At 45.2% G+C, this 24,600-nt stretch overlaps 1 protein-coding gene across 11 annotated transcripts in view; it reads left to right on the top strand.

Moving 5' to 3' along the window:
* Nucleotides 1-21,420, top strand: part of ACACB (acetyl-CoA carboxylase beta) — a 469,976-nt gene extending 448,556 nt beyond the window's left edge. For 9 of the 11 annotated variants that reach the window (XM_063913243.1, XM_063913244.1, XM_063913242.1 and 6 more), the window contains 6 exons: nt 5,857-6,034; nt 8,891-9,003; nt 9,487-9,671; nt 11,310-11,480; nt 11,725-11,861; nt 20,374-21,420. In XM_063913243.1, the coding sequence (XP_063769313.1) occupies nt 5,857-6,034; nt 8,891-9,003; nt 9,487-9,671; nt 11,310-11,480; nt 11,725-11,861; nt 20,374-20,500 (911 nt within the window). In that variant the 3' untranslated portion in view covers nt 20,501-21,420. The remainder of the gene's footprint in view (nt 1-5,856; nt 6,035-8,890; nt 9,004-9,486; nt 9,672-11,309; nt 11,481-11,724; nt 11,862-20,373) is intronic. The other 2 variants (XM_063913246.1, XM_063913245.1) reach the window with 1 other exon arrangement.
* Nucleotides 21,421-24,600: the final 3,180 nt, after the last annotated feature.

Here is a 24,600-nt window from a genome sequence, read left to right as displayed (position 1 = left end):
GAAGAAGAATCATCATTTCGGCCATTACCTTGGTAAAGACCCGGGGTGCCGTGGACAATCCAAACGGCAGCGTCTGAAACTGATAGTGACAGTTCTGTACCACAAACCTGAGGTACCCTTGGTGAGAAGGGCAAATTGGGACATGGAGGTAAGCATCCTTGATGTCCAGAGACACCATATAGTCCCCTTCTTCCAGGTTCGCTATCACTGCTCTGAGTGACTCCATCTTGAACTTGAACCTTTTTATGTAAGTGTTCAAGGATTTCAGATTTAAAATGGGTCTCACCGAGCCGTCCGGCTTCGGTACCACAAACAGCGTGGAATAATACCCCTTTCCCTGTTGTAGGAGGGGTACCTTGATTATCACTTGCTGGGAATACAGCTTGTGAATGGCTTCCAATACCGCCTCCCTGTCGGGGGGAGACGTTGGTAAAGCAGACTTCAGGAACCGGCGAGGGGGAGACGTCTCGAATTCCAATTTGTACCCCTGAGATACTACCTGCAGGATCCAGGGTTCCACTTGCGAGTGAGCCCACTGCGCGCTGAAATTCTTGAGACGGGCCCCCATCGTGCCTGAGTCCGCTTGTAAGGCCCCAGCGTCATGCTGAGGACTTGGCAGAAGCGGGGGAGGGCTTCTGTTCGTGGGAAGAGGCTGTCTGCTGCAGTCTTTTTCCCCTTCCTCTGCCCCGGGGCAGATATGAGTGGCCTTTTGCCCGCTTGCCCTTATGGGGACGAAAGGACTGAGCCTGAAAAGACGGTATCTTTTTCTGCTGCGAGGTGACTTGGGGTAAAAAGGTGGATTTCCCAGCCGTTGCCGTGGCCACCAGGTCCGATAGACTGACCCCAAATAACTCCTCCCCTTTATACGGCAATACTTCCATATGCCGTTTGGAATCCGCATCCCCTGACCACTGTCGCGTCCATAATCCTCTTCTGGCAGAAATGGACATCGCACTTACTCTTGATGCCAGAGTGCAAATATCTCTCTGTGCATCTCGCATATATAGAAATGCATCCTTTAAATGCTCTATAGTCAATAATATATTGTCCCTGTCCAGGGTATCAATATTTTCAGTCAGGGAATCCGACCAAACCACCCCAGCACTGCACATCCAGGCTGAGGCGATTGCTGGTCGCAGTATAATACCAGTATGTGTGTATATACTTTTTAGGATATTTTCCAGCTTCCTATCAGCTGGTTCCTTGAGGGCGGCCGTATCAGGAGACGGTAACGCCACTTGTTTCGATAAGCGTGTGAGCGCCTTATCTACCCTAGGGGGTGTTTCCCAACGCGCCCTAACCTCTGGCGGGAAAGGGTATAATGCCAATAATTTTTTAGAAATTAGCAGTTTTTTATCGGGGGAAACCCACGCTTCATCACACACCTCATTTAATTCATCTGATTCGGGAAAAACTACGGGTAGTTTTTTCACACCCCACATAATACCCTTTTTTGTGGTACTTGTAGTATCAGAAATGTTCAAAACCTCCTTCATTGCCGTGATCATGTAACGTGTGGCCCTACTGGAAAATACGTTTGTTTCCTCACCGTCGACACTGGAGTCAGTGTCCGTGTCTGTGTCTGTATCGACCTGAGGTAACGGGCGCTTTAGAGCCCCTGACGGTGTTTGAGACGCCTGTACAGGTATTAACTGATTTGCCGGCTGTCTCATGTCGTCAACAGTCTTTTGTAAAGTGCTGACACTATCATGTAATTCTTTCCATAAGACCATCCAGTCAGGTGTCGACTCCCTAGGGGGTGACATCACTAACACAGGCAATTGCTCCGCCTCCACACCATTTTCCTCCTCATACATGTCGACACAACGTACCGACACACAGCACACACACAGGGAATGCTCTGATAGAGGACAGGACCCCACTAGCCCTTTGGGGAGACAGAGGGAGAGTTTGCCAGCACACACCAGAGCGCTATATATATACAGGGATAACCTTATATAAGTGTTTTTCCCTAATATAGCTGCTGTATATATTTATATGCCAATTTAGTGCCCCCCTCTCTTGTTTTACCCTGTTTCTGTAGTGCAGGACTGCAGGGGAGAGTCAGGGAGCCTTCCTCCAACGGAGCTGTGAGTAAAAAATGGCGCCAGTGTGCTGAGGAGATAGGCTCCGCCCCCTTCTCGGCGGCCTCTCTCCCGCTTTTTTAAGGAAAAATTGGCAGGGGTTAAATGCATCCATATAGCCCAGGAGCTATATGTGATGTATTTTTTGCCAAATAAGGTGTTTTTATTGCGTCTCAGGGCGCCCCCCCCCAGCGCCCTGCACCCTCAGTGACCGGAGTGTGAAGTGTGCTGAGAGCAATGGCGCACAGCTGCGGTGCTGTGCGCTACCTTATTGAAGACAGGACGTCTTCTGCCGCCGATTTTCCGGACCTCTTCTGCTCTTCTGGCTCTGTAAGGGGGACGGCGGCGCGGCTCTGGGACCCATCCATGGCTGGGCCTGTGATCGTCCCTCTGGAGCTAATGTCCAGTAGCCTAAGAAGCCCAATCCACTCTGCACGCAGGTGAGTTCGCTTCTTCTCCCCTTAGTCCCTCGGTGCAGTGAGCCTGTTGCCAGCAGGTCTCACTGAAAATAAAAAACCTACTTTAAACTTTTACACTAAGCAGCTCAGGAGAGCCCCTTAGCCTGCACCCGTCTCGTTCGGGCACAAAAATCTAACTGAGGCTTGGAGGAGGGTCATAGGGGGAGGAGCCAGTGCACACCAGGTAGTCCTAAAGCTTTTTACTTTTGTGCCCAGTCTCCTGCGGAGCCGCTATTCCCCATGGTCCTTTCGGAGTCCCCAGCATCCACTAGGACGTCAGAGAAAAGGGAGTTATAATTATCCCGTACTTGGACGATCTCCTTATAAAGGCGAGGTCCAGGGAACAGTTGTTGATCGGAGTAGCACTAGCTCGGGAAGTGCGACAACAGCACGGCTGGATCCTGAATATTCCAAAGTCGCAGCTGGTTCCTACAGCGCGTCTACTGTTCTTAGGGATGGTTTTGGACACAGAACAGAAAAAGGTGTTTCTCCCGGAGGAGAAGGCCAAGGAATTGTCATCTCTAGTCAGAGACCTCCTAAAACCAAAACAGGTGTCGGTGCACCACTGCACGCGAGTCCTGGGAAAGTTGGTAGCTTCTTACGAAGCAATTCCATTTGGAAGGTTCAATGCAAGGATCTTTCAGTGGGATCTGTTGGACAAGTGGTCCGGATCGCATCTTCAGATGCATCGGCTGATAACCCTGTCTCCAAGGACCAGGGTGTCGCTGTTGTGGTGGCTGCAGAGTGCTCATCTTCTAGAGGGCAGCAGATTCGGCATACAGGACTGGGTCCTGGTGACCACGGATGCCAGCCTTCGAGGTTGGGGGGCAGTCACACAGGGAAGAAACTTCCAAGGACTATGGACGAGTCAGGAGACTTCCCTACACATAAATATTCTGGAACTAAGGGCCATTTACAATGCCCTAAGTCAGGCAAGACGCCTGCTTCAACACCAGCCGGTGCTGATCCAGTCAGACAACATCACGGCGGTCGCCCATGTAAACCGTCAGAGCGGCACAAGAAGCAGGATGGCGATGGCAGAAGCCACAAGTATTCTCCGATGGGCGGAAAATCATGTGTTAGCACTGTCAGCAGTGTTCATTCCGGGAGTGGACAACTGGGAAGCAGACTTCCTCAGCAGGCACGACCTCCACCCGGGAGAGTGGGGACTTCATCCACAAGTCTTCCAAATGATTGTACACCATTGGGAAAGGCCACAGGTGGACATGATGGCGTCCCGCCTAAACAAAAAGCTAAAAAGATATTGCGCCAGGTCAAGGGACCCTCAGGCGATAGCTGTGGACGCTCTAGTGACACCGTGGGTTTACCAGTCGGTTTATGTGTTCCCTCCTCTGCCTCTCATACCCAAGGTACTGAGAATAATAAGAAGGAGAGGAGTAAGAACTATACTTGTGGTTCCGGATTGGCCAAGAAGAGCTTGGTACCCAGAACTTCAAGAAATGATCTCAGAGGACCCATGGCCTCTGCCGCTCAGACAGGACCTGCTGCAGCAGGGGCCCTGTCTGTTCCAAGACTTACCGCGGCTGCGTTTGACGGCATGGCGGTTGAACACCGGATCCTAAAAGAAAAGGGCATTCCGGAGGAAGTCATTCCTACGCTGATTAAAGCTAGGAAAGATGTAAGACATTATCACCGCATATGGCGAAAATATGTTGCTTGGTGTGAGGCCAGGAAGGCCCCAACGGAGGAATTTCAGCTCGGTCGATTTCTGCACTTCCTACAGTCAGGAGTGACTATGGGCCTAAAATTGGGTTCCATTAAGGTCCAGATCTCGGCTCTGTCGATTTTCTTCCAAAAAGAACTGGCTTCACTGCCTGAAGTTCAGACTTTTGTTAAAGGAGTGCTGCATATTCAGCCCCCTATTGTGCCTCCAGTGGCACCGTGGGATCTCAACGTGGTGTTGGATTTCCTAAAGTCGCATTGGTTTGAGCCACTTAAAACCGTGGAGCTAAAATACCTCACGTGGAAAGTGGTCATGCTGTTGGCCTTGGCGTCGGCCAGGCGTGTATCAGAATTGGCGGCTTTGTCTTGTAAAAGCCCTTATCTGATTTTTCATATGGATAGGGCGGAATTGAGGACTCGTTCCCAATTCCTTCCTAAGGTGGTTTCAGCTTTTCATGTGAACCAACCTATTGTGGTGCCTGCGGCTACTCGGGACTTGGAGGATTCCAAGTTACTGGACGTAGTCAGGGCCCTGAAAATATATGTTTCCAGGACGGCTGGAGTCAGGAAAACTGACTCGCTATTTATCCTGTATGCACCCAACAAGCTAGGTGCTCCTGCTTCTAAGCAGACTATTGCTCGCTGGATCTGTAGCACGATTCAACTTGCACATTCTGCGGCTGGACTGCCGCATCCTAAATCTGTAAAAGCCCATTCCACGAGGAAAGTGGGCTCTTTTTGGGCGGCTGCCCGAGGGGTCTCTGCTTTACAACTTTGCCGAGCTGCTACTTGGTCGGGTTCAAACACATTTGCAAAATTCTACAAGTTTGATACCCTGGCTGAGGAGGACCTTGAGTTTGCTCATTAGGTGCTGCAGAGTCATCCGCACTCTCCCGCCCGTTTGGGAGCTTTGGTATAATCCCCATGGTCCTTACGGAGTTCCCAGCATCCACTAGGACGTCAGAGAAAATAAGAATTTACTCACCAGTAATTCTATTTCTCGTAGTCCGTAGTGGATGCTGGGCGCCCATCCCAAGTGCGGATTGTCTGCAATACTTGTATATAGTTATTGCCTAACTAAAGGGTTATTGTTATGAGCCATCTGTTTGTGAGGCTCAGTTGTTGTTCATACTGTTAACTGGAGATAATATCACGAGTTATACGGTGTGATTGGTGTGGCTGGTATGAGTCTTACCCGGGATTCCAAATCCCTTCCTTATTGTGTCCGCTCTTCAGGGCACAGTTTCCCTAACTGAGGTCTGGAGGAGGGCCATAGAGGGAGGAGCCAGTGCACACCAGGTAGTCCTAATTCTTTCTTAGAGTGCCCAGTCTCCTTCGGAGCCCGCTATCCCCCATGGTCCTTACGGAGTTCCCAGCATCCACTACGGACTACGAGAAATAGAATTACCGGTGAGTAAATTCTTATTATATATATATATATATATATATATATATACACACGCGCGCGCACACACATAGTGATTCAAATTTTATTTAGTTTGTATTAGCTATAAATGTATATTGTTATGTATAGCCTAGTACTAGAGACAGTCTGGGTACATTGTTGTTCAGATGTTCTTCCTGCATACTTGCAGAACACATATATGTTGAGCGTTCATTGCCTTTTACAGACATGTATGATCAAGTGCTGAAGTTTGGGGCATACATTGTGGACAGCCTCAGAGAGTTCAAGCAGCCTGTTTTGGTGTACATCCCACCATACGCGGAGCTAAGGGGAGGATCTTGGGTTGTTATTGATCCTACAATAAACCCTCTCTACATGGAGCTCTATGCAGACAAGGACAGCAGGTAACTTCAGTATATCAGACTTGTTTCTTTCAGGCTGTGGCTTTTATATGGATTTCACATATGACTATCACTTGCTTTTGCCTTGTTTTGCCCAGTGATAACCACGATTATTATCTCTTCTATATTGTTTTTGCTACATATGTGTCCTCATACAACTAGCATCTATACTCCATACAATGCGAGATGTCTGATGCGATAAAGCTGCACTGAGAGATGTATCTTAACATCTATTTCTTTAAAATGTGCATCATCTTCTCATCACAGATACAGTAAAACACCACTTAAAGTGTACTAGAGTCACTGGGCTGCGATCGCACAGGAAATAGTTTTAAACATGTATAAAGTCGCAGGTGAAGCACAATGGAACTTGGCGTGATCATAGCAATTCGGGTACAGATTCAGACTCATTTGCCCACCAATGTACAACAATTGCACCAAAAATGTATCAATGTAGCTTACATATATTTTATTTGTGCAAATAAGATGCCCATTTTCAGCGAAAAAGTTGCTTGGCTCTGCCAAGTCACCTGGACCTGGCACTACTAGAGGGGCTGTTTGGCTCAACTGGAGCCACAATGTATGAGGACACATCTGTACCTTTTTACTACATTGGGCGGGATGTAATGAAGTCCGAGTTCGGCGGCCATGCAGGATGCCAGACGAACTTGGACGTTTTTTTTAAAGGGTCAATCATGTACAAGGGACGGTTTTGTCTTGTACATGATTGCCCCTTTAAAAAAAAGTAGTCTGTGTTCGGCCAGCATCCCGCATGGCCGCCAAATAAAATCCTGGCAAAGGTTTTGGTCTTGATTTGTATATGCATGTGGCTCCTTGTATACTCTCCAGGCAAATGCCACAGGCGTTCTGTGATATGTTATGTGTACAGGGATTTTATTCCAATTTCCCCCACTCATGTTTTGTAATTTTACATTGTTCCTCATATTTTTCTATAGGAGGTCTCCTTACTCACTGATGTTTGAGCTTTGCTCTTTTGGAACATTACAGTTATTTCATAAATGCTAGCTTATTCTCTTCCCTGAATATGATGAACTGTAAACATTTTACTATAATGTTTTTATAATTAAATTTGGGGGCTTTAAATATCCTTTAGAAAAGTTTCAATTTAACTCATGGAACTCGATTAACATATATACATTTACCCATGAGCCTGATTTGTAATGTAATTATGTCCCCCAAGGGTGGGCAGTGGGGGGAGGGTTTCTATGCTTATAGCAGAATATATAATTTTTCCAGTCATGGAGGAATTGTGTAATATATAGTCACATGACTTGTGTAAATTTGTACTCTTACCTGCATTTGCGTCTGACTTTTAATGAGGCACCATATGTGCAATAGAAAATGAAGCTTTCAGTTCTTTAGCACTGTTCATTATATCTTAGAATCACAACCCTCGATACTTCTATCTCCATTGATACGTCATCTGTAGCTTGGCAGTCTTACAAAGCACAATTTGTTCTAAAACTATTCTGAGAGTGGGAATGTTCTAGCGTTGGGCATCTTCTTTTTTTTTTTTTTTTTTTCGAAACTGCGTCTTAGTCACAACGCAATCTGATGCGCGAGGAGACTGGGCTGATTAATTTGATATATTACACTTGTATATTGTGTGCGACGGAGTCTCTGACTCGGCATATGAAGTGCTACAATGTAGCAACAGCAGCTTTTTTCCAATACGAGTTCTGTTCTGCTAGGTATACAGACTCAGTCACACACAATATACAAGTGTCATATATCAAATTAATCATCACAGTCTCCTCACGCATCAGATTGCCTTGTGACTTAGATGCGTTTTCAGCAAAAAAAGATGCCTGACATTAGGAAAGTTGTACAGGACCTGGCAACTCATGGCAGGCATCTCGCTCTGCATAGTGTGTTGAGGCTATATGTATGAGGACACATATATAAATACAGGATAGTGTATGACTATGATATTTAATTAACAACTTTAACAAAAGATTAGACAAGAATATTTATTACATAATATTAAAGTAACACTGTACACAATTGTGTGTTAAAACCTGTCTAGGATTTATTGTTGTATATAGCTATTGATGTGTGCTCACTGTCACACTATTAGAGAATAGAGGGATATTGTGGGTGACATGTAAATAAATAGGTACAAATAAACACTGAATGACAACATAGCATATGCCACTTCCTGTTATTCCTGTGGTTCGTACAACCCAATGGTCCCACGTTTCATTGGACAGTCCTGTCTTACTGTCCTCTGTAGATGGTTTCACCGAAAAGTACTGTAGGTGCCTCTGTCCAGATTGGGGTGGGTGTTTGGTTGGATCTGAGGCAGTCCCCCCCCCCCAATTTGTCAGTTTAAAATGTTGGGAGATATGAGATTACATATATGCCGTTCTCTGTTTCTAATATACACAGTTGTATTAAACATTAACAATACACCAGAAGAATGGTCTCCATATATTTCATCCTACTTCATCATATTTAGTGAGCTTTATTAAGAAGCTTTGTGGTTATCTCTGCTAATTCACTAATTCCAGTACTCCTTTTGCCTTTTTGCCATTACACTTCTGTTGGTAAGGGCTTTCCATGTGATATTAATATGCGTTATCCTTCTTTTTACAGCGAAAAATATCTATTTAACAATTTATAAATATACTGTCCATTTTATTAGACTGTGTCACTTGTCTCTCAAATATCTGTAAATGGAAAAGTTGTCCTGAAAAGGATGCTAAGCAGGGGTTAATTACTTATCTGCAAGTAGTTACTGTAGGTCACTTTCCACCTAAGTCTCTAAAATGGCTGCTGCTGGTGCTTCTTGTCAGCCCTGCTGGACACCCGTTTACTGACCTTGTCTGTGCTTGACAGAGGTGGTGTGCTGGAAGCAGAGGGCACAGTTGAGATCCGTTTTAGAAGAAAAGACCTTATCAAGACCATGAGGAGACTAGATCCAGTGTATTCCCAGATTGTAGAACAGCTTGGTGAGTATGGAGACACTGTTTTGATGTGTCACACATTGGCATTCTGTGCCACATGGGGGTATTCAATTAGTGTTGTTTTTTCGACTAGTCTAAAAAACTTCACTTTCTGCCCGTTTGTAGGTCGAATTCACATTCAGCCTATTCAAAGCCAATTCCGATTTTTCGACTTGTCAAAAAATCCGCCTGGGCAAAAACCACATGGATCGGTGAATTCGCCACAGATCCACGTGTTTTGTTGAATTCGCTGGCGTGTTCAATAGTTTTTTGTGGTCTGTTTTCGCCCATGCTGATTCGACAAAAAAAAGGCAGAAAGGCATGGTGAAAACGGAGTAAAAACCCGTTGAAACCGCCCGCTATTAAATACCCAACGGTCAAATTAGTGCCGGTTTTTCGACTGTCTGAAAACTCGGCACTAATTGAATTAGTGCCATAATCTGCAAAATGCAAGTCATGTATAGAGATAAACCCCCTCTCACCACACAGTCCCAGCCTCCTCTGCTGTCAACCCATCAGGTACTCCAGAGCTGTCAGACTTGGAGCGCAAGAATTTAGAAAAGAAGCTGAAGGCGAGAGAGGAGCAGCTTCTCCCAATCTACCACCAAATAGCAGTGAAATTTGCAGATCTGCATGATACCCCCGGGAGAATGCAAGAGAAAGGCGTCATCTCAGTTAAGACCTGTACATTTCTAATAAGCATTCTTTGTATAGGGCCTGTTCATTCTGCAGTGCTGCACTGAAAATCTACTTGCTGGATGGTGTAGTTACTGTAGTTTGCTGCTAATTGAGATTTTGCTTGTTTATAATGAGAAGCTGCATGAACAAATTTTTATATCTATCAATAAATTTTGTTTAATTATAGATGTAGCAAATACTTTCCAATCAGGAATGTTCTAAAGGTATCCAGTTGATAGAGCTACAGTAACAAGATAGTCAGTAGGTTGACCGGGTCGAAAAGTAGACAGTGCTTAACGTCGACAGGTTCAAAAGGCCGACATGACAATGGTCAACACACTTATTTATTTTTTTCAACTTGTTCTGTGTGGATTACGATTGGGAAAAGTAACCTGGACGAAGCGTGGTGAGCAAAGCAAGCCCACGAGGAGACACATTACCATTCATTTGGCTCACATGTGGTGAAACCTAAAAACATACAAAATGACACAAAAAAAGTCAGTTGATCATTTTCATGTTGCCCTTTTGACCCTATCGACTTTTGTACCTGTTGACCTTTTCTACTGTCTACCTTTTCCATTTCAGCCTTTTGCATGTTGGCCATTTTGGGTCGACCTATTGTTGACAGTCTATCTTTTTATCGTAGGTATATTGCACCACACGTGCTCTAAAGACTTTTTGATCATGCTGCAGAAAGTACATGTCCAAAATAACTAAAAGAAAACGATCCGTATTTCTCTTTAATTAGATAAACATGAAATATGCTGATTAAAGTTTATGAGGTATATTCAATTGAAGTCGAAAACTGCCGTCTGTCGAAAAGATGGCAGTTTTCGACTTTTTAAGGTCGAATCCTGATTCGAACTATTCAATATTTCCCTAATTTTTTCGACAAGTTGATGAATTCGACTTGTTGAAAAGCACGTGGATCGGTGGAATAGCTGCCGATCCACGTGCTTGTGTCGAAAACGGTTTTGGCCCCCTTTTCGACCATCTCAGTTCGACATCAAAATTATGTCGGTCTGAGATGCGGACCCAGAGGAGGCGAGGGGGGGGGGGAGCCACAGGGAGACGGAGGGACAGCCGGCGGGCATATAGGGGAGATCAGCGCTACAGTAGCGCTGCAGCTGGATGTCACTCAGCCACCCGACCTCACGGCAGCTGGAGCCGGGTGGAAGCTGCCGTGAGGTCGGGCGACTGAGTGATATGCTGCTACAGCGCTACTGTAGCGCTGATCTTCCCTGTATGCCCGCCGGTTGTCCCCCCGCTGGTCTCCCCGTGACTCGCCCCCCTTCTCCTCCTCTGCGTCCCATCTAAATTTGACTTTAAAAAGTCGAATTAAGATGGGATTAAATAGGGGTTGTTGGATCCATTCTGACAAATACATATCGGAATGGTTCCGACTTTAATTGAATATACCCCTATATCATATTGCCTGCTGTGTGATTATATTATTCACTGCTGTGGGTTACAGCACATTTGTGTGATTTGTAACTGGTTATTAATAAGATTTGTTACTAGAGCCTCTAGATATTATGTGATTACGAGAGAATCATAGATAAAAAAAAATGCTTCAAGTGTATGCCTTGTAGGTACTATCAGTATTGAATTACTCACTGTCCTCTGACCATCAGGATATTTTGGAGTGGAAGGAAGCACGGACATTCATGTACTGGAGGCTGCGTCGCCTCCTACTGGAAGAAGTGGTGAAGAAGGAGATCCTTAATGCAAATAGTGAGCTTAGTGACATCCACATCCAGTCCATGCTTCGTCGATGGTTTATGGAAACAGAAGGAGCTGTCAAGGTGCCTTATGTTTATATGCAGGGTTTTGTACAAAACTTTACATCTAATTTCCCATCTCACAACCACACACCCATTTCATTGCGTCAAGGATGTTTCCATCTGTTGATTGCTATAACTTTTTTACAAATTACAGTTAATGTTTTAGTTTTACAATGTGGCGAATATGGGAAGGGTTTGTGGTGGGGAAGGCTCTTGAGAACGATGAAGGCTTCTGAAATAACATCTCTTTTTTTGACGCTCTCAGACATATTTGTGGGACAATAACCAAGTGGTAGTAGAATGGTTGGAGAAGCACCTACAAGAGGAGGATGGTACAAAATCGGCAATCCGGGAGAACATAAAGTACCTAAAAAAAGACTTTGCCCTGAAACACATACGGAGGTGAGTGAGACTCTTTCTAGCTAGTGTAGAGCAGCCATAACATGAACACTACTGTCAGGCACAGTCCGTTTAACAAAAAGATTGCACTGTAAGGTCTTTGTTCCAGTGTGTGGAGGCACAGCTTGTAAAAGTATTGAGATGTGATTTGAAGCAGTAATACAGTTACTGGTGAAGAACCAAACTGTAGTTATACAAGAGCACTGCAAGTCCAAAGATTTGTACCTCTCAGTCTTATCAAGCTTGTTACACACCTCCATCTACATTTGGGCAAGTGGGATAAAAGACTGCCTCTGAGTGTGTTAATGGGCCTTACACATCGTGTAAACATATGCTACATTGCAAGGACGGATTGGATCGCCAACGCCTCAGTTGGAAATTCCCCACTGGGCCGGTTCCTTGTCGACCTCTGCTGGGCCGCTCACATTGCCTACAGGGCCGGACGGTGGCTACCACGATCAGAGCTCAGCTCCTATGGGCAGTGATCAGACGCAGCTTTTGCACATGTGCAAAATCCCATTTTGATGTTAAAGAAAAATGGCCACCGAAGGGCTGCTGCGCATGTCCGCTGCAGCAACTCCTCCTCTCATTGACCGTTGCTGAGCTTGTGAGTCACACCTCACAGCTCCGCATCCAGGAGCCATTGGGAACACACGAGCCGGTAAAGGCAGGGGCGGCTGCTGCTGGCACTGTTAACTACAGCATCCATACACCACAGCAACCATGAGGATGCTGCATTGTTACTGCTTTGCTGGTATTGCTACGGCTTATCACCGAGGATTCCAGCCAAGGCAGAGGAGCCCTCATCCCACCATTTCTTGCCATCACCACCCCAAGGTACGAGCCTCTACTCCTGGCCTTCATCACTTACATGACAGGTGCATACCAGCCGCAGCACTCTACTGCAGAGCTTGCAGTCTAATCCCAGTGCATGCAGCCAGATGCTTGTAGTGCATGTGCCCTCAGAGCTTACACTCTGTTCCCTGTCAGTGCATTTATCCACTCTGATCCCTCAGTGCGGTTACCTGTAGATCTTACACTTGTTCCCTGTCAGTGCAGTTACCCGCAGATCTTACACTCTATTCCATCTGCTCCTATAACCAGCTACAAATTCATGTTAGACACCAATATGCCAGGTACTGATCTGATACTATACCAACTATGTGAGCTCTAATAGCCCAGATCACACATCTAATGATAATAAACAAATTATTTTGATTCCTTTATTTGGCTACCTTTTATGGGTCTATTTATCATTAATCGCATATTTAATGATAGGAGTGGTATTAGCACCCAGGATCGCATTGCAATATGTGATTTTTCTTGTCCCAGTGTATTCATGAGATCCTACAGGGACAGGTGATTTCAAAGGAGCCTGTCTCTGCGATGTGCTCAGTGTGGAAGCTGGACTACTGTGCATGTGTGGGCCCGCTGACAACACATGCACAGCGGCCATTTCCGGGGAGGGTTCCAGATGAACCCTCTGCCGTATAGGTTTGTGATTTGTAGCCCATAGACTACACTGGGCTACCGTCATCTTCAGATGGCGGTAGCTGCGGGGGCCAATTATCGGGAATTGGTAAATCTCACAGCATCGCATCCCCCATTGACACCAACGGGGGATACGACTGCCTGTGGGAATGGAGAGCTCACAGCAGGTATTGGAGATATCTGCTGCGGTCCCTCCTCTACATACATTTAGGTGATACTAGATATTTGCAGCTACCTTGTTTTCATGGAACAAGCCGCAAATATTTTTGATAAATGGGCCACCCTTTAGTGAGACCACCATTAACTCAAACATTTGTGGATACCTTTTCACATCGCACTACAGCCACACAGCTCTGAGAATGCTTATAATGATATTATCTGGCATTTAGTTTATTTTTTTCCTGTAAGGGGCCAGTGTGTTTTATTTCTTCCTGTTGGAGGTCATTGTTTTTTTATATATATTTTTTTCCTATTGATGGAAGTGTGTTTAATTGTTTTCTCTAGGGGTCAATGTGTTTTATATTTGTTCTTGTGCCATGTTTTCGTCTGTGCATGTGTTTGAGTTGCACAACGTATGCATTCCCGGTGGTGTTCGTACAGAGTTACAGTACAGATTCAGACCCACGCAGCAAGAAGTGTATTAGAAATGTGTTAGCCGTTCCTAGGCGGTCACAGGAGATTGGCAATCAGACTCATATGTAACATAGTATGGGCGTGTTGCTGAAAGAGGTTGCGTACAGAAATGCCAAAAATGCTCACATTGGAGTCCATACTCAGACGGATGATCTGCACTTAGCATGGGTATGGGGAAAGTTTCCATGGGGTGATTGAGGTAGCGTCTGAAGACACACAAAGCATGATTGCAGTGTCTGTAGACACTATCGGCATCTCTGTCGTTGCATATATATAAGTGATTCTTTCTCTTTCATCCACTAGGGGACACTGGAGTCCTATACAGTAGGGGTGTGAAGCTTGCAACCGGAGGAGTGGCACAATCTAAAAATTAGCATTGTCTGCACAGCCGGCTCCTCCCCCTTCACATCCCTCCTCCCTCAGTTTGAAAAATTGTGCTAGGAGGAAAGAAGCACAGATTGGGAGCTCCTGCTCCATATAGCATTATTATGAATATATATATATATATATATATATATATATATATATATTTTTTTTTATGTTTTGTTCTGATGGCCTAATCCCTCCTAACTAAAAGGAGGGTACAGGCTTTACCAAAAGAGAAACTGCCTAATCCCTCCTAAATGAAAGTAGGGTGCAGGTTTAACCACGAGAAAAAGACTGCATCAACCTAATAAAAGGGGGACAAAAGTCTTCAAAACTGAGAGACAAGGAGCCCAGCTAAAGGGATCTACATCTCTCTACAGCAAAATCCAGAAGCACAGTCAGGAGTGTCTCAGGGTACTGTGAGTACTGGTGGTAACAAGGGCCCTAGTTCATAAAATTATGATCTTTGTGCAGGAGGTCTTTATAACGTTAGTCCCTCTGTACGCTGCTGCCTTCTGGTTAACTTGCTGCCAGCGCAGCATTGCCCGCTGCAGCCCTCCCTCCCTCCATGCTGGTGTCTCCTGGCCACAGCAGGTCTCACGCAGTGATCCTGTGGGCGCGCTCCCTCCCTCCACCGCCTCTGCGCCTAGGGATGGTGTCCAACGCTCCTGTGCTACCCTTGCATAATCCCTGGCAGGCTAGCGGCGCAGCTTCCCCGCCGTAGGCACAGGGCGGTCTCTCGGCTCCCGCTGTGTATCAGCTCCCCCGCCCGCCCCCCTTCCTTTGCAGCGCTGGGGGAGACACAGCGCGGCTGCCAGCGCCCGCCGCTCAAACAATATCGGCTGCTGTAGTTTAGTGAGACTAAACCAAAAGTTCTAATCTCCATTGGTTTACACAGCGGGGCGCTTAGGAAGCGCGTTCCCGCCCGCCGCCCGCTAAAACGGTATCTCGTCCCCTCCCGCTGCCAGCGGAGGACTGGGGGAGACGGCAAGGGGGATATGTTAGAAAGAGGCAGAAGACCTCTTGTTGGTAAGTCGGCCTGAAGCAGCCGTAAAGGGGGCAAAGTGATCAGGGGACGCCCTTAAAATATATATATATTAAATGTAATTGGCGGCCTTTTTAAAACTGATTGGAGGCGCCAAAAGGGCTCCAGAGGAGGTATTACGCCCCCTTTAGATACACAGGCTTCCAGGCCAGTCAGAGCAGAGGGAGGGGTTTTTATAATAGAGCACTACTCCCTCTACTGGAGATTTGTATATTAGGACTCTGCTGCAATGGATTTTCAATGCATTAATGATATATATTTTCAAGGGACTTCTAAACAAAATATCCCGACGAAATAAAGGGTACGACTGGTTCACAACCCCGACCTCAGAACTGAAATACAGTTGGATGTGCGAGGGTTGCAACGAGGCTGGTGATATTATTATTATTATTATTATTATTATTATTATTATTATTATTATTATAGAAAAAAAATGTATTTTTATTTTATTTTTTCTGTATTATATACAAAAAGATCCAGCTAGGTGGATCCAGTGTACCTTTTAATCCCATCACCCGTTACGGTCTTTCTGTTCCCATTATAAAGGGGGAAAGCACCGTGGAGCGCTCTATGGGGTGCGTCTTCGAAAATCAAAAGCACTTGCCAAGAACACTAGAACTTATTATGTATACAAACTGTAATAAGATGAGCGTTAGTTTGGGCGACCTCCGGGTATGCGTCCCTGTTTTAGTTAAGGGCGCTCAACTCGGGAGCAAGGCTCCGCCAAGATCAGGGGAGCAAGCCCTGACAAATATTTCAAAAGAAATGTCAGAATCCCGCAGCAGTCAGTAAGGGCTGAGGGATTCTCCAAGACCATGGAGGAATTTCTAATTTAAATTAATCCCTCCTGCGCAAGCATTAAGCAAGGTGAACAAGGCGGTTAATAGAATCCTTCCCATCTTACACGATGGAGGAGGAGGGTCTTATTATAGATGAAAAGGCGAGAAAATTAAGTCTGCCTGAGATCAGGAGTTTTATGGTGATCCTATGCTTCAAGAAGTAAGGAGTTAGGGAACCAGAGAGTTTTCCATTTATTCGTATGTCTACGCCTCAAACTCTCCACACTGATAAACGTTTAAAAAGTGAGCCAGTAGTCTAGTGGTTAGGCATGCTGACTGCCAATCCAGAGGTCCTAGGTTCAATCCCCACTATGGGCTGTGATTGTATACACACAGTGGGGCGCTTAGGAAGCGGGGAGAAGACAATGTCCCCTATGCCTAGCGTGACCACCTTAAAGGATAGGTCATGTCGCGAAGGTAGACACTGCATTAAAATCAATTTTTGTAGCAGCACATTGTCGCATGGGCTGGGCGTAAGAAAGTAGCCTGGAGGAAAATTCTCAGCGGAGCATATTCGAGAATCTGCGACTTCTATGTGCCAGGCTTCAAAGGACACTAGTAAAATAGCGTCCTGCATCTCGGTTTCACCTATTTCGGCTAGAAAAATTTTATGGCTCAGAGAAGGGCGAGTGGACTCCGATCCCAAAAATAGAGACTATTACATTTGGGGGTTAGATGTTATTGGTCCTGAGTTAGATAAGTGGATTTCGCAGCAACTGCAGTGAGATCTAACTTTCTACCGACTTCTTACTCGAGAGGTAGAGGTCGTTCACAGTCGACACAGAAGGCAGGACAAACCTGCTCACAAATCCGTGGCATGACAAACCTGCTCACAAACCCGTGGCATGACAGTCTCCCTGCTCACCTGGGGTCCCCCTTGGTGGGCGCAGGTTGGAAGGTTTTCGGGACGCCCGGGCCAAAACCTCACCAGACGTTTGGGTCAAGGATACAGTTTCAAAAACGTCCACACAGTCTGTTTCTTTACAGCTTGAGGTCCTAGGTGCCCGTTGCGAGGAGGAGCATTACAGACGGCAAATTCAAAGGCTTCTGCATACAGGGGGTTATGTCACCAGTCCCGGATCCTTAAGGAGGAACGGGATTTTATTCAAATCTGTTGCTAGTGCACAATGCCTTCATATCCCGATTTGGACCCCCCGCCATGCTTACTTAAGGTTGCACGGGTGAAGGTTCACTACCAATTCAGGGCCCTGAATATTTACAAAGATCATACCAATAATGGTGACAGAATTGAGAAAGTTAGGGGTCACGATCATACCTTATCTAGAGCCTCATCTCAGGAACAGCTGATAAAGGATGCTCAGACATCTCATAAATTTTTCATTCAACATGGGTGAATTGTAAACTTCCAAACAATCCAACCTCATGCCAACTGGATACGGTACAATTGAGAGTATTCCTACCAGAGAACAAGATCCAGGACCCACAGAGGTTAGTGGCTCAGGTACTAAACACACAGACGGTTTTTCTACACCTCTGTAGGCAATTTCTAGGGAAGATAGTGGCGTCGTTTGAAGCTATCCAATACGGCAGACTTCATTCCCGACCATTCCAAATGAACCGCATTGCTCTGAAGAGCAGGTTCGCACTGGCTTCTACATTGAAGAATCCGACTTTCACTACGCATACGAACCTCCTTGATTTGGTGGTCGTTGCACAAGTATCTCGCAGTAGGCAAAGAGTTTCGGCATTTGGGATTAGAGGATCCCGACAACGGACGCCAGTCTCAGAGGTTGGAGTGCCGTCCTAGGGGCACAAATTCCTCACGGTTTGCAGATTCAGGATGGACTAAATCCAGTCAGCTATTGCAGGTTTGAAACCAGGAGAGTTCATGGTATCCATGGACATAAAGGTTGGTGGTTACAGGAGAGCAGCCTACCCATAGACGTTCTCGAACTGAGAGCAGTTTACAATGCGCTTTTCCTAGCCGATGACCTAGTCATGGGTCAACACTAAAAGATACTGCCGGACAATGTCACGACGATGGCTTACATAAACCGTCAAGGAGGAACAAACTGCAGAATGGAGTTAAGGGTAGCCACAAAGATCTTGTTGTGGGCAGAAAGGCAAAACATTATCGCAGTCGCCAGAACATGCAGACGGGAGAGTAGTGCCTACTTCCACAGATCTTCGACATGGAGGTGAGGAGATGGGGTCTACCTCAAGTGGACATAATGGCGTCTCGGCGCAACCATCAGCTGCCCAGATATGTGTCCAGGACAAGAGATCCAGCAGCAGAAGGAGTGGACGCATTAACACTTCCTTGGTGTTACAATAGGTTTACATATTTCCACTTATCCCACTCATGCCGAGAGTTTTAAAAAAGAAGTGAAACAAGAATGAGTGTGGGCGATTCTACTAGCACCAGATTGGCTCCGCAGGAGTTGGTACTCAGACTTGCGGGTGTTCCTAGCGGAAGATCTTTGGCGGTTACCTCTGAGAGAGGACCTACTATCTTAGGGACCGTTCCTATACTGAACAGGCTATGCTTAACGGCGTGGCTATTGAAACCCGGAAGTTAAGAAACAGAGGGATACCGAGAACGGCTATTCCTACAAGGTTTGCTGTTAGAAAGCCTGTTACAGCCATACACTACTACAGAATTTGGTAGAAGTACATGGACTGGTGTCCGGAAGGTGGGTGGAATTCGACAAACTTCCACTTACCAAAATTCTACTTTTTCTTCAAGCTGGTCTAGAGGTAGGACTAAGACTAGTTTCCTTTGAAGGTTCAGGTTTCAGCTCTCTCCATACTTTTGCAACAGCGGTTAGCATCCTTACAGGAGGTTCAAACCTTTTTACAGGGGGTTCTCAGGATACAACCTCCTTTCCGTACTCCCACTACGCCGTGGGACTTAAATTTAGTGTTGGAATTTTTTCTGATGAACAACTTTTGAGCCGTTGGAAAGAACAAACCTGAAATATCTCTTGGAAGGTCACGTTCTTACTTGCCTGGGCTTCGGCCTGGAGAGTTTCTGAGTTTGTAGCCTTATCATGTTAGACTCCGTTTTTACTTTTCCATGATGATAGGGCAGAACAGATTGCCTTCCTAAGGTCGTTTCGGGTTTCACGTAAACCAGCTGATTGTAGTCCCATCTTTTCAGGGATGCGCAGATGGGGGCGTGTCTTGGGATATTGTCCGAGCTTTATGAATATGCGTACAAGTTACGCTGTCCCTCTGAAGGTCAGACCATTTGTTTGTTCTCTATGATGGTCCAAAGAAGGTTTGGCCAGCATCTAAGCAGTCTTTGTCTAGATGGATTAGATTATATTTCCTGTGGTAACCAGGTTCCAGTTCCGACTGGTGCTCAGACCACCAGATAAGTGGATGCCTCATGGGCGGCTGCCAGAGGGGCTTCCACTATTCAACTTTAGAGAGTGGCGACGTGGTCCTCAGCCCACACGTTTCGCGAAATTTTACAAGTTTGATACTCTTGCGTCCGGAGACTCTAAATTCGGACGTTTAGTTTTGCAGGCCACCGACAGCACTCCCGCCCTGGGGGATAACTTTGGGACGTCTCCTACTGTATAGGACTCCAGTGTCCCCTAGTGGATGAAAGAGAAAAGAGGATTTTGGTACTTACCGATAAATCCATTTCTCTGAATCCTCTAGGGGACACTGGACGCCCGCCTCGGTGCTGTCAACCTGCTGTGTTCAAAGTTCTTGTTCAAACAGTTCGTGCAAACAGCGTTAGTTATTCGATTAAGAGTTCTTGGATGCTGTTTGATATGTTGTACGGTTCGGTTCATCGCCATGTGCTATAGTATCATATAGTATCATATAGTATCATATCCTATTCTCTCAAATTTTTCAAACTGAGGGAGGAGGGATGTGAAGGGGAAGGAGCCAGCTGTGCAGACAATGCTAATTTTTAGATTGTGCCACACCTCCGGTTGCAAGCTTCACACCCCTACTGTATAGGACTCCAGTGTCCCCTAGAGGATTCAGAGAAACGGATTTATCGGTAAGTACCAAAATCCTCTTTTTTCTTTTCTTTTTACTTATTAAAAAAATATTTCAGAAAATTAAGCTTAGGCTATGTACTAGTAGAAGTCTATACAGTGACTAGATTTGCTATTGCTTATCTATAATGGCTAATACATTCCCCGTTTATTTTTCTTAGTCTGGTACTAGCCAACCCTGATGTGACCATGGATTGTATTGCCCACATGACCCAGCAGATCACACCTGCACAGCGAGCACAGCTTACGAGGCTCTTATCAACTATGGAGAACCCTCCTGCCAGCTGACACCGAATCTGGCAGAAGTCCTCCTCTGAGAATAGCATGCAACCTTCAGCTGCCGCCCCCAGATGGGGCTTCAAAATTGAAGTTCTAGCAAACTGTGCCAATAAGTGCCTTCTATGACAGATACAGCAGAACAGCGCTCAATGAGGTAGATGTATTAAGCCTGGAAGTGGAAGGTGATAATGCACCAGCCTGTCATTACGGATTTGAAAATTTACAGGAGCTGATTGGCTGGTGCATTATTGCCTTCCGCTTATCAGCGCTTTATCACTTCTCCAGGCCCCAATATCTCTTAGATGGCACAAAATATGATTACTACCACTATTGTAAAACTTGTCGCTATTGTAATCTGTTTTTTTTCAGCATTTACCCACATCATATGTTTTGTGGTTTTTTTTTATTTTTTTATTTTGTTTCACGAAAAACAAACTGAAGCCCATTGTTCAGTATAGCTGCTTTATCCAACATTGCACTTTTTCTCATAATATACAGTATGTGACCTTTGCTGAACCCCCATATCAATTGTTCAATCATTTAGTAGGAGGTACTAAAAATGAAAAAAATATATATATTTTATATACGCACAACAGTAGTCATTTAATGGTGCTAGAGTAATGTATGGGGCTGAAAAAAAGATGAAAAGAGCCATACAGTACATGTACATCACATTAAGAATGGATGTGGACAGTGGCAGAGAACATAATAAATTGTGGCCATGAATTTCTGTGTTAGCATTTATATCTCAGGAATACGTTATCAATTTGTGAATGTTAATAACCTGTTTCCCCACCAGGAGGACTTGCCAACTAGAATTAGAAAACATTTGACTATACTAATTTTATTGAAATGTTTTACAATTGGTCTGTTTTGCATCTTGGTTAATGGTGCCGCCTTGTTCTTCATAAATATTACTATTGAAGAAATGTTGTAGTCTGGATTTATTCATTTAGTGTTTTATGAAATACAACTACTGTAATATAATTTGATTAACTATCAGGCATGCGTTGTGGCTGCTTTTTGCTTCTTAATATGCATATAACATGTTAGTGTACAAATCTCCAAAATCTAACTGGTGAAGTTAGTTTAGTTAAATCTGTTGGCTTTTATCTTCACCTGACGTGACAATGCCATAACTGTAACAAGATTAAATATTGAAAAAGTCACCTCCTGAGGTCATCGCTGGAATGTAGTTTTAAAGATGTTTGGTACAAAACCGTCCTCCCAGTACAGTACGTGTGGTGCTACATGCATGGCTTATGAATCAGATAACCACTGCTCCTAGGTATGCGCTCTCTAGGCCTAATTCAGACCTGATTGTAGCAGCAACTTTGATATCAGATGGGCATGAACATGTGCACTGCAGGGGGGGCAGATATAACATGTGCATAGAGAGTTAGATTTGGGTGGGTTGTGTTCAAACTGACATCTAGGTTGCAGTGTAAGAATAAAGCAGCCAGTATTTACCCTTCACAGAAACAATATAAACCACCCAAATCTAACTCTCTCTGCACATGTTCTATCTGCCCCCCCCCACCCCCACCCCCCTGCACTGCACATGGTTTTGTTCTCTGTCTATTTTTTCACTGTAAAAACATTTTTGCTTTTGTTTTTCAAAGTGCATTGGTGGACATTAAAACCATTGGGTATAGAGGTGCAGATAAGAGCTTGGGAACTTTAAGAGAACTCTCAAAGAAGTCAAAGCTCTTCCCCTCTATATGCTCTGGCCTGTAGAATACCAGTTTTTCTGTAACTCAACCCCTTAGAACAGGAGAGAGAGAAGGAAGTCTATATCCTCCCAAAATATACAACTTAGAGCATAATGGGAAGAACGATGGGGGTAATTCAGATCTGATCGCTGGGCTGCTAATTTTACTGTCCTGCGATCAGATAGTTGCCGCTTCCTCCAGTGTGTGCAGTCTCTGCGTAGCCTAGGACTTACTCCTCCAGTGCGATGAGAACAGGCTGATCGGGGCCGGAGCTGATGTCACACACCCTCCCTGAAACGCTTGGGCACGCCTGCGTTTTTCCGGACACTTCAGTTGCCACCCACAAAATGCCTCCTCCTGTCAATCACCTTGTGAATGCCCGTGCAAACGGATTTTTCGCACCATCCCGTCGCTATTGTGGTGCATACGCATGCTCAGTTAGGACCTGATCGCCCTCTGTGCGAAAATGCACAGCAGCAATCGGATCTGAATCACCCCCATGTCCCACAATGGATATCAAGAAATTCCATTAGGGGGCATTGGAACCATGGGAATTTCCCAAAGCTGCCTTTACTATGCACACAACCTCCCATCCAAATCCAACTTCTTTGCATATTAAATCATTGAACCTATAAAACTTTGTAAATGTATGATCAGGTGATCACTCTGCCCAACTGCCCAGCTAAGGCCCAGGAGGTGTTTGCAGGCCTGATTAATGAGCCTGTTACAATATATGCTTGCCAGATTACTGAAGTAATCTATTTGACAATAGTCTGCTTCCTCAAAGGACACCTTCATTTTTGCACATCATTGATGATCTGTTCAAGTAGATCATCAAATCTCTTCAGCATTGAAAAAGAGAAGGGAAATTTTAAACTCTTCATGAAAAATGATACAAAGTGGTCTACATGACAGAGTCCGTTATGAAACTCTTCTCGCTATAAATATCGCTAACAGAAAAACTTGTAAGACATTTTTGGGTAAAATGTAATAGGGTACGAGAAGACGGAGGTGCGGGACTTTGTGTGGTAATGTCCATTTTTTTGAAAGCAGCAATAATTTACAAGGCAAAACTAGGATGGTTTTGCCTTGTAAATGGTTGCTGCTTTAGAAATATGGGCATTCTCGCACGAACCCCCGCACCTCCGGCTTCTCGCACCCTATTACATTTATCCCCTCATGTCCACAGAGAAAGATTCAATATCTTGCCATTAACACCATTTTTAAAGGCAGAATGGAAGCACAAAGATGGATGCGGTTAAGATGCTGGCTGCTGGTATCCTCCCATTAGTTGGAATCCCACAATGTCAAGAGACTGACGCCGGAATCCCGACCAGAAGTATAGCCAGCGGGGTTAGGGCTGGGGACCTTAGGGTTAGGCTGCAGGGAGGGGGGTTAGGGAAAGGCACTAAGGGGGGAAGGTTAGGGTTAGACTGAAGGGAGGGGTTGTTAAGGTTAGGCACTAAGGGTGGTGGTTAGGATTTGGCTGTGGGAAGGGAGGGTTAGGAAGTAGGGGATTTCACAAATCAGGATGCCGGCGTTGGTATTGTGACCGCTGCTATCCTGTCCAGAGGTCATTCATACTGAACCCAGATAAACACCACTTTAGTATGAACAGATTTTATTTGTATGTACAGTATCTAATTTCTACTGAAGAGGCTAAAATGTAGCACAGGCTGGCTAAAGTGTATACCACAATAGCTAGGCTTTCCATAAAAAAAAAACTATATGAACAAGAAAGTTACATCCAGCAGATTTGAAGGCACAGAGCAAGAGTTCTGAGAATAAGTGGTAATGACCTAACAAGATTGTCAAAGTCAGAAAAATATCCCTATACACGCTGCCATATTTGCACCTCATGCTGGTCCGTGCTGCGCATGCGTGCGCTTTCCCGTGATAGCGCATACCCGCTGATGCGTGCACCCGCTCGCATCGGTATGCGTATTTACGGTAAAGAGTATGTAGTCGTAGCGTGCGACCCAATCGTTACATATTTTCACAATTAATGTAGTTTGTAGATCATGGTCCCTTTGATAGTTTCTGAAAGTTTAGTTAATATAGAATGTCCCTGAGCTGAGGAATCCCTCTTTGTATTGTGGGAAGGGTCTAACAAGAGTCATGCAGCAGTGTTTGGTACCCATCGGAAGAGTATTTAATTAGCAATATTCCGGTGTTGGTTTGGAGCGTATTAATCGCTCGTGCGAATAGTTATGGACATAAGAAGTTTATGTCCATTTCTATTATTTACTCATACTCAGGTATGCGGCGGGAAACCTAGTTTCCCACCCACCTGAGCTGTTTGAAATCGTCACAGCCCACCTGTATGAATCAACTTATGACCTTTTGTTATGATACAGGGCCGAATTCCGACGTCCAATGGACAATGGGATTGTAGGG

The sequence above is a fragment of the Pseudophryne corroboree genome, chromosome 1 (assembly GCF_028390025.1).
Source record: "Pseudophryne corroboree isolate aPseCor3 chromosome 1, aPseCor3.hap2, whole genome shotgun sequence".
Classification (NCBI taxonomy): Eukaryota; Metazoa; Chordata; class Amphibia; order Anura; family Myobatrachidae; genus Pseudophryne; species Pseudophryne corroboree.
This window is presented reverse-complemented; position numbering and strand designations above follow the sequence as displayed.